At 37.3% G+C, this 16,341-nt stretch overlaps 1 protein-coding gene across 1 annotated transcript; it reads left to right on the top strand.

The window, feature by feature from the left end:
* The first annotated feature begins 881 nt into the window (after positions 1-881).
* On the top strand, positions 882-15,064 carry LOC120493789 (alanine--tRNA ligase, cytoplasmic). Its single transcript, XM_039692642.2, has 21 exons — positions 882-976; positions 3,705-3,872; positions 3,955-4,143; positions 4,275-4,420; positions 4,506-4,697; positions 8,211-8,355; positions 8,426-8,571; positions 8,654-8,762; positions 8,897-9,047; positions 9,757-9,881; positions 10,179-10,323; positions 10,410-10,588; positions 10,678-10,791; positions 10,953-11,159; positions 11,381-11,565; positions 11,883-11,991; positions 13,091-13,204; positions 13,299-13,418; positions 13,500-13,586; positions 13,693-13,806; positions 14,291-15,064. The coding sequence occupies exons 2-21, from the start codon at positions 3,729-3,731 to the stop codon at positions 14,468-14,470; spliced, it is 2,901 nt and encodes a 966-aa protein (XP_039548576.2). The 5' UTR covers positions 882-976; positions 3,705-3,728; the 3' UTR covers positions 14,471-15,064.
* The last annotated feature ends 1,277 nt before the right edge of the window (positions 15,065-16,341 follow it).

Here is a 16,341-nt window from a genome sequence, read left to right as displayed (position 1 = left end):
AAGCTAAAAATTAAAATGAGGTTGATGTCTTTTCATTTTCAAGCAAAATTCAGTGTCTGTCTGACGTTGGATGTTGACGTAATACTCAAAGCTACTACTCAGTAAATGTACTTTGTTACTGTCCACCTCTGAACATGAGCAGGTGACATTTATTACAGGTACATTTCTGATTTTAGTAGCGCCACTGTCATGTGAATGATATGGCTTAAAACTATATATTTCTCCTGCTAGTTTCTTGAAAGAAGAATTTTAAGTTGTTAAAATTTTAAAGATCTTTATCGCCGCCTGCTGTGAGGAAATGCTTACTGTCCCTCTCAAATATCTACACAATATAAAGTGCTTTTTTTATTTATCTAACTTTAATTTTAAAAATTAAATAAAAAACTATAATTAATAATTATTATTGTAAACTTTTACCTTGCAATAATTGTACAAAATATTTCATTCCTTTATCACATCACAGTTTGAATATACTGATGCATCCATTTGAATTCTTGTATGATAATAATAATAATAATAATAATTATTATTATTATTATTATTATTATTATGAATTATTATTACTAATAAAAATAAGAAGAAGAAGTGGAAAAGTAAGTTACAAATGACCACGCATAATGATCTATGTAAAACAATTTACAAAAAATAAATAAACCAGTAGAAAATAAGCAGATTATAAATCAAGATTGTATTAAAAAATAAAGATAATAAATAAGAACGTAAATATCAATGCACTGTTACTTTATCATTGCATCATCCAGTTCCGTCCTTAGTTGACATATCCAGTCCCGTCTTTGTCTTGATCGACAGCATCCTAAACCAATAGAAACTACGTACACAAAAACATCACTCTTCTTCAACCAATCATCTATGATGTGGGCGGTACATTGTCGTCTGTCCTGTCTCCTCCTTTTGGTTTCAACCGGCGTGAGAAGTAGTGTGACTGGCTTCAGAAGCGGCTGTACGATTATTATTCGTAAGTTTATATTTGTTTCATTACGTTATATGTAATCTATTTACTATATATCTTGATGGTCCGTATCATGAGACTGTATGAATCCAGTTAAGTTACATGATGTTTTAGTGAATGACTGGATTGGCAGCAGCATAGCCTTGCCTTGTCTCGTGCTTAGAGGAAGCATGCTATTGTAAAATAAATCTGAAAGACTGTAACGTTACCATTCAACAATTTATGTAAGTTACTTTGACATAATGACTGGGTTACTTGTCTAATGCAGAATCCAGATCATGCAAATCATGATGGAGATGTTTATGTGCACAAGTCAGCGTTACCTTGTAGTCTATGGGTTTGGCCTATGTCAGTGCACTGGTTGCAGTGCAGCAAAAAAAAAATAATAATAATAATAATAATAATAATACGATTTAGTTTTTATTTATATGTGTGTACAACTATCATGTAATTTGCTTTTATATGGTTCTGCATTAATGTGAATTGGGTTTTGTAGGTATTATTCGTATTGTAGTAAATCGTGTTACACTTCCTCTAGGTTCATAGAGCATCATTATCTATGGCTCTTCATCTCACATTTTTATGTGCCAAAGCTTTCTTCTGTTGTCAGGTGAACCTCACTGTGTGCCAGTCATGGTCTGTTGACTTGTTTTGCTCACTAATTTTGCCTCATGTTGAGTGCCCGTTTCTCATCTCCTTCACAAAGCATTGTCCAGGATTAAACAAAAAGGATGTACCAGTCATTTCTTTTGAATTTGAAGGTTTTTAGTTTTTTTGCTGCATTCTTTATCAGGTCTTTGCTTTAAAATAGATTTAAATTAATATCAGTAAGTTTTTTTTTAATTAGTATGTAAATAAAAGGTTACGAAATAAGTTCTTCTTCACTGCCCTGTGCTGCTTCATCATTACATTTACATTTATTAATTGGGAATATAATAAAAGTCATTTATGTATTTTCAGTATATGAATATAGCTGTTGTTTTAATATATTATGCTTATTATTATTATTATTGATTACATTTAATCGTTTAGTAGAAGCTTTTTTTAATTTTAATCCTATGAAGTAACATGAGCATCACTTAGGGGTTTATCAATATATCGTGCCACAATATATCGCAATACAAAAATGCAACAATACGTACCGTGGGTAGTGACGATCTGTATCGTCGTGTATAGTCCCCCCAAAATAAAAATAAAGTAAAAAAGTTTTCAGAGTTTTAGTGTCAGTCAGTACTACATTAAAGTGCTATTTATAATGTATAATAATGCAATGGGGGAATATTTGTGAGTCCTGATCTGATAATGCCGAATGTCTGATGTTACCTGTAAAAAGTGTCCGACATTATTTATATATCTAGTCAGTGAAAGAGTGCAAGCATATTCGACTAAAATAATTCTGTATTTTCAGCTTCACAATCATGAATATTGCTATGCTGGTGTCACTATTGTCCAAGCCAATTCATTTAAACCCACAATGTAATATCAAATTTAGCATTTTAATCAACAGTACCATTATGTCCATATGGTATATCTGACACATAAAAACATGATGGGTCGTGGGTCCAGTAAAACCATTTACTAGACATGTGAAATCGTGTTCCTTATTGTTGAGCACAATTGATTGTAAATCAATTTCAGCTTTGTTTTAAAAAAAAAAACTATTTTCAAGTCCACGCCATTATAGCAAGGAAATTCTGGTTCTCAGCATGCAGATGTTGAAGCAGTTTAGTTAATTGTCTTACAATGAATGCGGTTTCTGGCATAATTGGCTGGTGTGGTTATGTAGTTGTCATTTGGAAAAAGCTGTCTTTATGTTTTGAATAAAGTTGTTATGGGAGTGGTGCTGTAAATACTTTAGGGATGTCTATTGTTTGCTGCATACAGGCACCACCTGCTTAGGAGCGTCCTTTTATATTCCTGTGAGGAAGATTCAAGTCTAATATCTCAACATTTGCATACAATTTTTCCATTTTGCCCATAGTGGTAGTTGCACAGAACTTTCAGATTGGTGAGACCGCCTTTACCCTCTGCTATTTTACCATGGTAAAATAAATGATTTTAAAGTATAAATATATACACAAATGACCCCTGAAAGAAAAACATTAAGTAATTATAAAATATTATTTGCAGCCGCAATAAAAGAATGATGGTTTAATGGAAAAAATAGTCACATCTCAAGTTTGCGCTCATGTTTGGGGGTAGTTGTGGGCGTGGCCTAATGGTTAGAGAGTCAGACTGGTAACCTGAAGGTTGTGGGTTTGACTCTCAATACCGGAAGGAAATGAGTTTGACCGAGGTGCCCTTGAGCAAGGCACCCAATACCCAATCACTCTGCCCACTGCTACAGGTGTTTGTCCATGGTTTGCGGTGTGTGTGTCTTGCTAATAATGTGTGTGCGCTAACTTGGATGGGTTAAATGCAGAGGACAAATTCAGAGTATACTGTAGATTACCATACTTGGCCTTCACAATTGCTCACTGCCTTGCTGTGAGAATGTTGTCTGTTTAATAGGTTTTTTCAAGCTTTACTTCCTCACTAAACGGCTTTGTCTCTTGAATGTCCCGGTGTGAACTGTGAATGCAGATCATGTAGTGATCCTGAGGTGTGCAGGTGTAAATTGCATATTCTTGATTGTTGATGTTGAATAGTTTAACAAGCTGCAGCTACATGTTTAATCCACCCATTGTTTTTGTAAAACCGGTTTCTGACTCACTGTGTTTGTTTATATCCCTAGTCCCCTGAGAAAAACTCAACCAGCATGGACTCTTCGCTGACTGCTGCACAGATCCGTGAGAAGTTCATTGACTTCTTCCGTCGCTATGAGCACCAGTATGTCCACTCGTCAGCCACCATTCCGCTAGATGACCCCACTCTGCTCTTTGCCAATGCTGGGATGAACCAGGTTAGGAGATTTAAGCTTAGTTACATGAATGGGTGTCTAAATTGTTATAGAAAATTCATTGTTATCTTCATCTTCTCAATAGTTCAAGCCCATCTTCCTGAACACCATCGACCCATCCCACCCCATGGCCAGGCTTCGCCGTGCTGCAAACACACAGAAGTGCATTCGTGCTGGTGGGAAGCACAATGATCTTGATGATGTGGGCAAAGACGTGTACCATCACACTTTCTTTGAGATGTTAGGCTCTTGGTCCTTTGGAGATTATTTCAAAGTAAGAGAGAGAGAAAGATCTATATTTTCATAGTACTGATACTCTTTTTTATATTTATGTGCTCTAAAAAATAATTTTGGTCTTTTCTCTTTGCATCCTTTAAGTTCTTTTTTTGTCCATTCTATATCTAGCACCTGGCCTGCAAGATGGCACTGGAGCTGCTGACGCAGGAGTTTGGCATACCTATTGAACGCCTCTATGTGACTTATTTTGGTGGTCATGCTGATGCAGGCCTGGAAGCTGACCTAGAGTGCAAGCAGATCTGGCTGGACTTGGGGTGAGTACCCAAATATGTATAAGGTGCATTGAGTTATTGATGTATAATAGTAAGATATTTCTCAATTGTCTTGACTCGGTCCTAGAATGGAGGAGAGCCGTATTCTGCCCGGCAGTATGAAAGATAATTTCTGGGAGATGGGTGACACTGGTCCATGTGGACCGTGCAGCGAGATCCACTTTGATCGCATTGGAGGCAGAGATGCCGCCCACTTGGTCAACATGGATGACCCGAATGTGCTTGAAATCTGGAACCTGGTGTTCATCCAGTTTAACAGGTAAACTACTGCTCCTTGTTAACTATTGCTAACAATGGTAAATACTTTATTAAGACACTTCTTGTAATGTATTGTTCATATGAATGAACAATATATCAGTTATTGACTGGAATTAGAGATGTTTTTTAATTGATGTCAGCTTATATTGGATATGTAATATGAAGTAGATTAATTCATATTTAAGACAAATTGAATGTTTGAATCGTTCAATGGAAGGGTGTTTTTTTTAGCCCTTTATTGGTTATCACTTAAAGTTATATATAGATAAAATTTATTTAAAGTAGGCTATATATTAATTGAATGGCATGAAATTTATCGAAAATTACAGTAGTGATATTTATAATGTTACAAAGCATTTCTTAAAGCAAAATACTTTCATCAAAAAAATCAGTTTCTACAAAAATATCAAACAGAAACTGATTTCAACACAACATAACAACATAATTTCAATAGTAAATATTTCATGTGCTCCAAATAAGCATATTAAAATGATTTCTGAAGAATCAGATGACACTGAAGACTGAAGTAATGATGCTGAAAATTCTTTGCTTCGTTATCACAGGAATAAATTACATTTTAATATCTCTGTAGCGATTCTTAGCTCAAATAAAGGGAGTATCTTTTTAGTAACAGGTCATGAATATAGGCAAAATTAGATCAATTGTTTAAATCAATAATCAACCACAACGAATGATCATTAAATATTAATGCCAATTGTCTAGGATAGATCGATTGTCAGGATAACCTTACATGGGGTCAATTTATTATCGAATAATCTGCTTTGTCCAGCAAAACTTGATCGTCCGACCTTCATCAAACCTCATGAAAGTTATTATAGATGTTTAAAGGCACACTATGCACTCTCTGTTTTTTTTGTAAAACAGTGACCTCTAGAGCCGCTGTGGTGTACTTGCACTGTCGTAAATAACCGTTATTCCCCTGTTACTGCATATCTACTGAACTACTGTCAAGTGCTAGACTGCTTTTTAAAAATAAAGTTGCCTATCGCGTTTGCTGGCTTATAGCGTTTTTACATGATTTCTGCAAAATCAGAAGTAAATAGCCTATAGTGTATAGGCTACTGTATAATTTCATTCATGTTTTTTGATTGTAATGTTAAAATTACAAAATGTCAGATGACATCAATCAAGTTAAATGTACGTCGCATTATTTCATAACATTGGACGTTATGATTTAGACATGATTACAATTTATCATAATAGCAAATTGTGTTCAATTATTTACAACCTCTAGGCTTATATATGTCCTAATAATTATGTGAGATATTGACTCAAGTCCTCATGGTAATCGCAAGAATCAACATCAACAGCGTCAAGATTTGATTGATTCATAATCAACACAATTTGAAGTTACAGTCGGGAAGTGTACTGTTAGTCAGATAAACTTGATATAACAGTAACTTACACACGTCATAAGAAATCCGAACCAGACACAGGACTAAAGATACGTGATAAATACACATCACAACACCTGAGTTCAGCTGGCAAACTAGCTCTTGTGGCAAGCTCGACAATAAAACATAACGGAAAAAACAACAAGACTAAGAGAAACGACTGTTTTTAGGAAGTCTGCTTACAGCTCTGGTAATCGAAAGCTATAGACATGTGAGAATTATTGAACTGGTCTTATTATCAACAACGGATGAATGAACAGCACCGTAAAAAATTACATACCACAAGCCAGTGCAGCAACATACAATATAGAAACAACTAGTATACAAATACAAACAAGTTTATAAGAGATTTACTTACAAGTCCATCAACAAGATCGCCAGGTCAGCATCGCAGTTACAATCCAGTGCAGCTTTTAAGCTCGCGCCAACGAGTGAAAGCCCGACCGAGTGGACTCTTGTCCGGTTTCTAGCACGGTCCGATTCTCTTTCCCTGTTTCGAAAGTAGCTTCATACAGTATGATGTTGTTGATGCGTGTGACGTCGTTGCCGTAAACCATTTCGTGATTCTCACGCGCTGTGTCAGGGGCACCACTCTCAAACTTGCATGGCTGGTTTTTCCGGCGGCGTCCCCCCCAAGCTTTCCTACCAGGATGATTCGCCCTACTATGACTTTGTTAACCACCAAAACGACTTTGAAGCTGTTATATTAAGGTACAGATCTTGCATAGAGTGCCTTTAAGAGAAGTTATTCTCTGGCCATGAGTATTAAAGGAGTAGTTCACTTAAAAAAAAAAAAAAACTTTTGCTGATAATTTACTTACCCCCATGTCATCCAAAATGTCCATGTCTTTTGTTCTTCAATCGAAAAGAAATTAAGGTTTTTAATGAAAACATTCCAGGATTTTTCTCCATATAATGGACTTCATAGACCTTATTCAGAGCAGCGCCATGACAGGTATGAAAGTGATGCTGTGAGGGATAGACTTACCGTGTTTCTAATGGCATCCGCTGTAAAAAGCTGAATAAAGCTCCTAGATTACTTACAATTTTCCATAGCTTATACTGTCGGGAGTTTTTTGTCAACTAAAATTTCTTGGAAAGATATTTTTCCAGTGTTTCATGAGCAGAACAAAACGAAAAGACATTAAATAACAGTACAGCCCATTGAAGAGATGCATGTCTATCCCTCACAGCCTCGCTTTCACTCCCATTAAAAATCAAAGATGGCGCTGCTGTGAATAAGGCGTATTGGGTGCCAAACGGTTCAAGGTCCAAATGACAGTTTCAGTGCAGCTTCAAAGGGCTTTAAAGTCCCCATGAAATCAAAATCGGCCATACTTACTTTGTTTGCCTAAATTGATCGTTTAGTGGTGAACAATTCATACATGCAAGTCAATCCATACAAAAAAATGTTTGGGCTTTGTAAACTTTAATCAAATTTTGAAAATGCCCCTCCCCTCTGCATTGGAGGACCTTGCCCGATGACGTAGGCTTTACGGTTTGGGTGTCTCCCTAACGTCCATAACCACACCCCTCCAACTGACAGCTGCTGTGTGTTTGCGAGCGCCAAGCGAGCATTGATTGACAGTGTGTAAACTTGCGTCATCCTCCATTTCAGAATGAAACACCCATTTTTCTAGATCCAATCAGGTGCTAGTTGGAAAAAAAGCCACGCCCACTATTTTGCCTCATTTAGTATTCCGTTTCTCTCGGAAATATGTCACAACACTGGAGAAAAGTTGTTTGCAACTTCCGGTTCACGGGGACTTTAAATGATACCAGAAACATAAATGGTTCTCTTGTGTTGCTGAGGGCCTTTCATCCTTTTAAGGACAATGGAGTTCACACCTTTTTTGGGGAGAATGGCCAATCACAGTCCAGATACACTACATCTCTTATGCTTTTGATCAAATAAATTTAACCATGGTGATCATAAGAGACTTTCAAAACTTTTAAAACATATTACCGACCCCAAACCTTTGAACGGTAGTATAATTTTATTATTGAATTTTAACATTGCCGCCATATTGAAACCTGTAATTCTTTACACAAACATACTGTAAGTATTCACATATTGTTCTAAACGCATATCCATGCAGGGAGTCGGAGACCGTGCTAAAGCCTCTGCCCAAGAAGAGCATTGACACAGGGATGGGACTGGAGCGCTTGGTCTCTGTACTGCAAAACAAGATGTCCAACTACGACACTGACTTGTTCATCCCTTATTTTGAAGCCATTCAGAAGGTACAATCATAAAAAACACATAAAAAAACTCTCTTTTGCATGTAATTGAAAAAAATTTCTTGGTTTTCAGGGCACAGGTGCCAGGGCATACACAGGAAAGGTTGGCTCTGAAGACACCGATGGTATCGACATGGCATACCGTGTCCTGGCTGATCACGCCCGAACCATTACTATCGCCTTGTCTGATGGCGGGAGACCTGACAACACAGGCAGAGGGTGAGGTGATGGTGTTATAGTTTGCCTTGTACTTGATAAATACCCAATGTATGTATATGTGACCCTGTTTTTGTGTTCACAGCTATGTGCTGAGAAGAATTCTACGTCGTGCAGTGCGATACTCTCACGAGAAGCTGGGTGCACAGAGGGGTTTCTTCGCCTCCTTAGTAGATGTAGTGGTTCAGTCCCTGGTAATGAAAAAAAATTTTCTCTCATAACTTTATGTGCATAAGGAACCTCCTGTCTGCACTATTGAAATGCACTTTCATTAAATAATTTCAGTTCTATCTTTGATGGTCATTTAATGGTTCATGGCTCTCTACAGGGTGATGCTTTCCCAGAGTTGCGGAAAGATCCTGATATGGTTAAGGACATCATCAATGAGGAAGAGGCACAGTTCCTCAAAACCCTTAGCAGGGGACGCCGTATCCTAGACCGCAAGATCCAGAGTCTTGGAGACAGCAAGACTATTCCAGGTAAAGCACATACTACCACACAGATGTTATTTTAAGGCGGTGTCAGATCTGTAAATCATTTGATTATATATAAGTACAGTATAGGTTTGTCAAAAGTACCAAGTTGATATTTAAATTTTTGAAAATTTGACGATACCACCATTTCTGTAGTACCGAGTACTAGGGCTGTCACGATTAATCGCATCCAAAATAAAAGTTTGTGTTTACATAATATATGTGGGTGCACTGTGTATAATTATTTTATATATATAAATACACACATGCTTGTATATATTTAAGACATATTTTCATGTATATACTATATATATAATTTATATTGTATATAAATATAAATATTTTATATATAAATAATATATTTTTCTTAAATATACAAGCATGGGTGTGTGTTTACATATATACAAAATAATTATACACAGTGCACCTACATATATTATGTAAACACAAACTTTTTATTTTGGATGTGATTAATCGCGGTTAATCGTTTGACAGCCCTACCGAGTACCAGGTATATACGGTGCCCACTAATAGGCAGCTGCTCTCAGTCGCTTCCATGTTTATCTAAGCACAAGGCTTTAAGAGAGGCTTTAAGGTTTCTCTGTGGTGTTTTTCAACCAAAAATTAAAATTCTATTGTTAAACATTTGGAAGCAAAGAAATAAAGACTAATTTTGTAGTATTGTATTGTATAAATCTGTCATTGTTTTGTGTAGGTGACACAGCCTGGCTACTGTACGATACATATGGTTTTCCTCTGGACCTCACTGCCCTGATCGCTGAAGAAAGGGGAATGGGGGTGGACAGGCAGGCCTTTGAGGAGGAGAAGAAAGCTGCTCAGGTGGAAATTAGTTCATTCTTTTATGCACTGCAATTTTCATTAAGCGCAGAATAATTTAATAGTTGTAGAATACAGAGGACTGAAAATCCATCTTTTATGCTACAACTGTAATGTTTTGGTGCCAAAATTCACATGTAACATTTGGCCGATTTCCTTTTGACTTATTTATAATGACACCAAAGTTAATTTAAATGTAAAAATTAGCATGCACAATTAAAAATCCAATGTCCACTATTAACTGATAACAATTGGTGTTTTGTTAATATAAATGGGTATAAATTAAAAATGTGTACACAGTTAAAGTCTCAAGGCAAAGGCTCTGGGGACGAGGACCACATCATGCTGGACATCTACGCCATTGATGAGCTCAGAAAAAAAGATGTCGCTGCTACTGACGACAGCCCCAAGTACAAGTACACGTCAGATGATAATGGCAACTATGGTACGAGTTACACCTTAGCTATTCCTGTTGGGTTTACGGTTGATTATGCGTAGGTTTTCATGCCTGTGACATTGTGTCTCTCTCAGTGTTTGAACAGACAGTGGGCACAGTGTTGGCTCTCAGGAGGGAGCGTGCATTTGTTGATGAAGTGACCACAGGTCAAGAGTGCGGAGTCCTGCTCGACAAGACCTCTTTCTACGCCGAGCAGGGTGGGCAGAGTTTTGATGAAGGCTACATGCTCCGTGAAAACGACTCTGCTGAGGATGTAAGAAACTGAGAGTGGTAATGTGGAAAGAAGCTGAGATGCTTAAGTTTAGTTATGCTTTATTTTGCTGTCATGTTTTGCTACTTCAGAGGATGGAGTTCACTGTTAAGAATACTCAGGTCCGTGGAGGATACGTGCTGCATATTGGTACAGTATACGGCGCACTGAAGGTTGGAGACCGCCTAACTCTGCATGTGGATGAGGTATGTAACCAAGTGACTACTAAAAATGTTTGGTTCAGACAAACAAGAGAGATGAATAGGGTGTTATTGTGTACGTTTATAGGCAAATATGGAACATAATGTGGACTGAGAGAGCACAGAATGCAACATGACTCCCCTCTCTCTTTTTCTCTCCTTCTCAGGCTCGTCGTAGGCCCATCATGAGTAACCATACCGCCACACACATCCTTAACTTTGCTTTGCGTTCAGTCTTGGGAGAGGCAGATCAGCGGGGCTCTTTGGTTGCTCCAGACAGATTGCGCTTTGACTTCACAGCAAAAGGTGCAATGAGCACAGATGAAGTGCACCGCACAGAAGAGATCGCCTCCAACATGATTCGCGACGCTAAGGTTAGGACCGTTCAACAGACTTTCAAAGCCCTTTTTTTAATGAAACCTTCATATTCATACCATTTGAAACTTTTTTTACATGTATTCACAGTTCGAAAACAAAACGGTAACCTATTGTAAGTTATCCTGTTGAAAGCAGAAATATAGTTTACTTGTCTTTGAGGTCACTTTTGTATTCTTTCATATTTTCTCTCACAATTTGAAATAAATACTTTCTTCAGGTGGTCTATGCTCTGGATGCTCCCCTTGCTGCAGCTAAAGCCATCCAAGGTCTGCGGGCAGTGTTTGATGAGACGTACCCTGATCCTGTTAGAGTGGTGTCTGTTGGCGTCCCAGTGGAGGAGCTGCTGGCCGATCCAAATAGCCCTGCCGGCTCACTTACCTCCATCGAGTTCTGCGGTGGAACGTATGAACTTTAAAATTATAAACTTCAAATATTGCAGTAGTAGGCCTACTCAGCTCCTCGCTTTCATTCATGTGTAGCACATGACGATTTCTGTAGATATGAACATAAATGATCAACTTTGTGTAATATTCTGAATTTGGTCCTGTCTATGCTTCTTGAAAATGTACTTACTACTATTATTTATTTATTTTTATTATTAATGCATTTAAAATGTTTATGAAACCAATGTTACATAAGATTTTCCTTAGCCCCAATGGATTAACTGTTTTGGGGGTATGGCTACTCGTAGTTTTCTTATTAAACTTTGTTACCCATAGGCACCTGCAGAACTCTGGTCACGCTGCTCCATTTGTGATTGTATCAGAAGAGGCCATTGCTAAAGGAATCAGGAGGATTGTGGCAGTGACTGGAACAGAGGCTCAGAAGGTTGGATATGCGCACACGCTTTTATTTTTGACTGATACTTTATAGCATGTGATGTAGGGTGGGCAGTGTTGGGAAAGTTCACTTTCTACATGAACTAGTTCAAAGTTCAGTTCAAAAATTTTAAAATGAACTTGTTCAGTTCATAGTTTATACTTCACAATTTTGAACTAAGTTCACAGTTCCAAAAACGAACTAGTTCATAGTTCTTCTCTTTTTTTTTTCCATATGTTGCTGCAAACTAATTTTTTTTAAATTATTATTGCCACAGCCCATATAGAACCACAGACAGCAGTTATTTTATCGGCGGGAAATGTACAATTTTTTTCCATCTTCACCAACCTTAAAACTGATCATATCAAACAGCGCCTCCTCTATGGTTTGTCGACTACATGCTCTTGTCTTGATGCGGTAGCCGCGGTGCGACACTGGTGGCTGTTGTTGCCAGATTGGGTGTTTTTTTTTTTTTTGCTACATATTAAGACCTGTTTACGTGTGTTTTAGCCGGGGTTTTCTCTATTGAAATCTGACGCCCGACTGAACAAAGTTGAACTGAGAGAGCGTGCGTTCACAGACACCAGAATGAACGAGTTCACAGTAACGTTCATCAGGCAGTAATACAGTATGTTCAGTTCAAAATATGCTACTTCAGAGGATGGAATGCCCAAAATATGAACGAATTCATGAATTATCGTTCAATGAACGAGTTCAGGCACAACATTGAGGCTGGGGAATCTAAAACCGGTTCTTGCTGTATGATTTGAATGTGCTTTGAAAGGAAGACCTGAGATAATTCAAAGATTAAATGTCACTTGTCTTTTTTTCATTTATATATATTTTTTTTTGTTTGCACGCACAGTGTGGTTGGTGTAGTCAGTTAAATCAATATAATTACTGACTGGTATTTCATATAGTAATGTGTAAATAAATACACAATCAGAACAGTGGTTTGTAAAAAAAAAAAAACAACAAACATTAAAATCATTTTTAGTATAGTATATTTTTAGGACCAATTATTGACTCATTTAGGAAGCAGAATAAAGAAGTTCCTTATGATTCCCATTCCTTATAGTGTATGACATGTGGATGTTTGTGTTGTCAGGCCCAGAGGAAAGCTGATGCCCTGAAGTCAGGTCTAGATGCCATGGCAGAGAAAGTGAAGGCTCAGACCTCCCCAAATAAAGACGTTCAGAAGGAGATTGCTGATATGACAGAGGTGAGTTCAACTCAAACATCTTCTGCTCTTGCTTGTATTGTATAAACCTTTTTTTAAGTGTACTGAATTTATGCATATATATATATATATTCAGTCCCTGGGCACTGCAGTGATCTCTCAGTGGCAGAAGGATGAGATGAGGGATTCACTGAAAGGGCTTAAAAAGATCATGGATGACCTGGACCGTGCCAGCAAGGCTGATGTACAGAAGAGGGTAAGAAAACATGTTTCAGATATTGGTTGGTTAGTCACCGAGATTATTGAGACCAGCTGTGAAAACATGGTTAATTTTTAGGTCCTGGAAAAGACTAAAGAGATCATCGACAGCAAACCTAACCAACCTCTAATTGTGATGGAGATGGAGAGTGGAGCGTCTGCAAAGGTGCAAGTCTCACTGTTTTTTCAAAATTGGGATCTATAGTTGAAATGAATGCAGTTTTTAAGTAGGCTTAAGTGAACGTCTAAATGATTTCTCCGTGCTTCCACAGGCTTTGAATGAGTCTTTGAAGTTACTGAAGACAAATTCACCACAGACTGCTGCTATGCTTTTTGCTGTGGACAACGATGCAGGAAAAATCATCTGCTTGTGCCAAGTTCCTCAGGTAAACGGGGTCAGAGAGAAACTTATTCTGTGAGCTGGCTTAGGTTTCTTTTTAAATATTTATCAAGATCTACTTTAAAGCTCAGGATTTCTTTTTGTTTTGAAAGAAATCAATATTTTTATTCAGCAAGGACACAATAAATTGATTTTTTTTTCCATCAAATAAATACATCCTGTATGTGCATAAAGAAAAAAATTCTTACCGAACTCAAACTTTTGATCAGTAGTCTATTTTCTTAATACACATTGCTAGTCTTATTTTGAATGATTCATTAGTGCGTAGTACATTATGTTCAGTGAAATGTAATAGCTGGCTTTTTAGCTGACCTCAGAAGTAAAATGGGTTTCAAATGCCATTTTGTGTTCACTTTGACATTTAATGCTCGTTAAGTATTATTTTGACTTGCATGTGACTAAAGTAACACATTAATGCATGTGTAAAGTATCAATTTAAAAGCACCAATTTGCTCTTTGGGTGTTTCCAGGATGTTGCAAACCGGGGCCTGAAGGCCAACGAGTGGGTTCAGGAAGTGTGCCCTCTTCTGGATGGAAAAGGAGGCGGTAAAGACATGTCTGCCCAGGCCACGGGTAGAAACACGCACTGCATAAAGGAGGCTCTGCAGCTGGCCAATCAGTTTGCCCACCTCAAACTGGGTGAAAATTAAGGACAAATAGATAGCGTTGTGAAGGTAGAGTTTAATCTGAAAAGTTGTCCTTATTTTGGTCTTAACCTTCCTCCTGTCCTGTTCCAGCTATGCTTGCTGAATTTACAAATTGGACATTCCCGGCTGGTAAATGTAAAAACTGTACAGAATGTGTAATTTGTCAATTATGGATGGTAAAGGAAATAATTAGCATCCTCTCTCAGTTAACTAGGTAACTGCTGGACCACACGCATATATCAACTGATCCATCAATCCGTCCTGACTCCAAAGCACATGGGGCTGTGCATGTTTTCTGATTGGATAATTACATTTAGATTGACAGTTCAATGTTGCTAGCTAAAATCATCCTCATGTCATCATTCTATTAGAAGGTGTCTTTTTTTTCTCTCTAAGATTTTCATTACATTTGTAGAATTGGTGGTCTGTCTCTTTAACTGGATGGATGTCTTCATATTTCAGACAAATTCATGCCAACACTGTTAACCTTTCAATAGATCTTATAGCTCCTGTTTTGGGAAAATGAGTCATTCATCATCAGTCACATGAAATGTATCACTAGTGAACAGTAATAAAAATGCAATGATTTCAAATGCATTAATGAATCCAGTGGAGTGGTGTTTATTTGAATGGGATTGTGATTAAAGCTACTGCTTATGATTATTTCAGCACACTTACTTACTCCCGTTCGTCCTGAGTTAGACACAAGTCAACTTTTGGCTTGATTGTTTGTGGTGTATTGCGCCTTGCCCCATGTCAGACCCATTTCCTTTAATTCTGCCATCGCTTTCCGTCTCCTTGACGTTTTAGATCGCCCTTGTTTTCTTCTGCCAGGTGGTGTCCATCTCAGGCAAGTCTGGGATTTGGGCCTGCCTGGTCAATTCTGAGAACATGCCCAAGCCATCGGACGGCTCAATATCACTTGACTCTTTGTTCTCCTTTTACAGTTCATTGATGATTTTTTATAGGCCAGAATATACAATATATGATAAAGCTGTACAAGCGTAACTTTGTGGTGGTGCTGCATGGCTTAGATTTCCAGACCTCCAGATTTCCAGAAAAAATTTGCATGCTTGGAATAGATCCAATACTTAAAATCACTTTTTTTTCCCCCTTCTTGGACAACCAACCAATCAGAGTCTTCAAAAGATTGTTTTTTTTTTTAAGCTAAATTAAGAGTTTTCTGAGAGGATTCTTAGAATCTTTATGAATACGGACCCTGGTCTGTATTTCTGAATCTGGCTTGTTCTTGTCTGAGTTTAAAGCCTGTCATTTCTTTATAGAAGAACTTTTAATGGGACTGAAAGCAATTGCCACTCCAATTGTCTCAACTCTAAAGAACACATTTCTTGGGGAGTTTTACAATAAGGCCTTCGATCCATCCATCTAAAAGTAATTACATGTATCAATAATTCACCAAATTCATCCCTACTTTTCATAATACCACTCTTGCACAGCTGCTGCTCAACCATACCAACGTATTTTGAAAACCTGACGATCATTTTTGTTATTCTGAACTCTTAAAATTTGAAATAGAATATGATTTTTTGCTATTTCTATGAATAGGTGTACCAGACTTTCAAGGCATGCTCCAGTCAAGCTCAGACACACTAACTTTAAAGGCAAAAGAGTGAAAATGTCTAAAGTAATTTATTGCTTAAGGGATTCAATGTGAAGTTTAACTATCAGAAGTTATAACATCTTTTGTACATTAGGTATAATAAGTTAAGCAATTTTCAACTTTTTATAAGTTATACAATATTAGTATTATATATTGTATATATTAAGATCAGTTTAATGTAATTACAGTTACTTTTTTTTTACAGTGTTGATCCCACACATCCCAGAATTCAACAAATCCATTATTCATTACT

This window comes from Pimephales promelas, chromosome 10 (assembly GCF_988280905.1).
Source record: "Pimephales promelas chromosome 10, fPimPro1.hap1.1, whole genome shotgun sequence".
NCBI lineage: Eukaryota > Metazoa > Chordata > Actinopteri > Cypriniformes > Leuciscidae > Pimephales > Pimephales promelas.
Note: the sequence above shows the minus strand (reverse complement) of the source record. Positions and strands in the feature narration are given on the sequence as shown.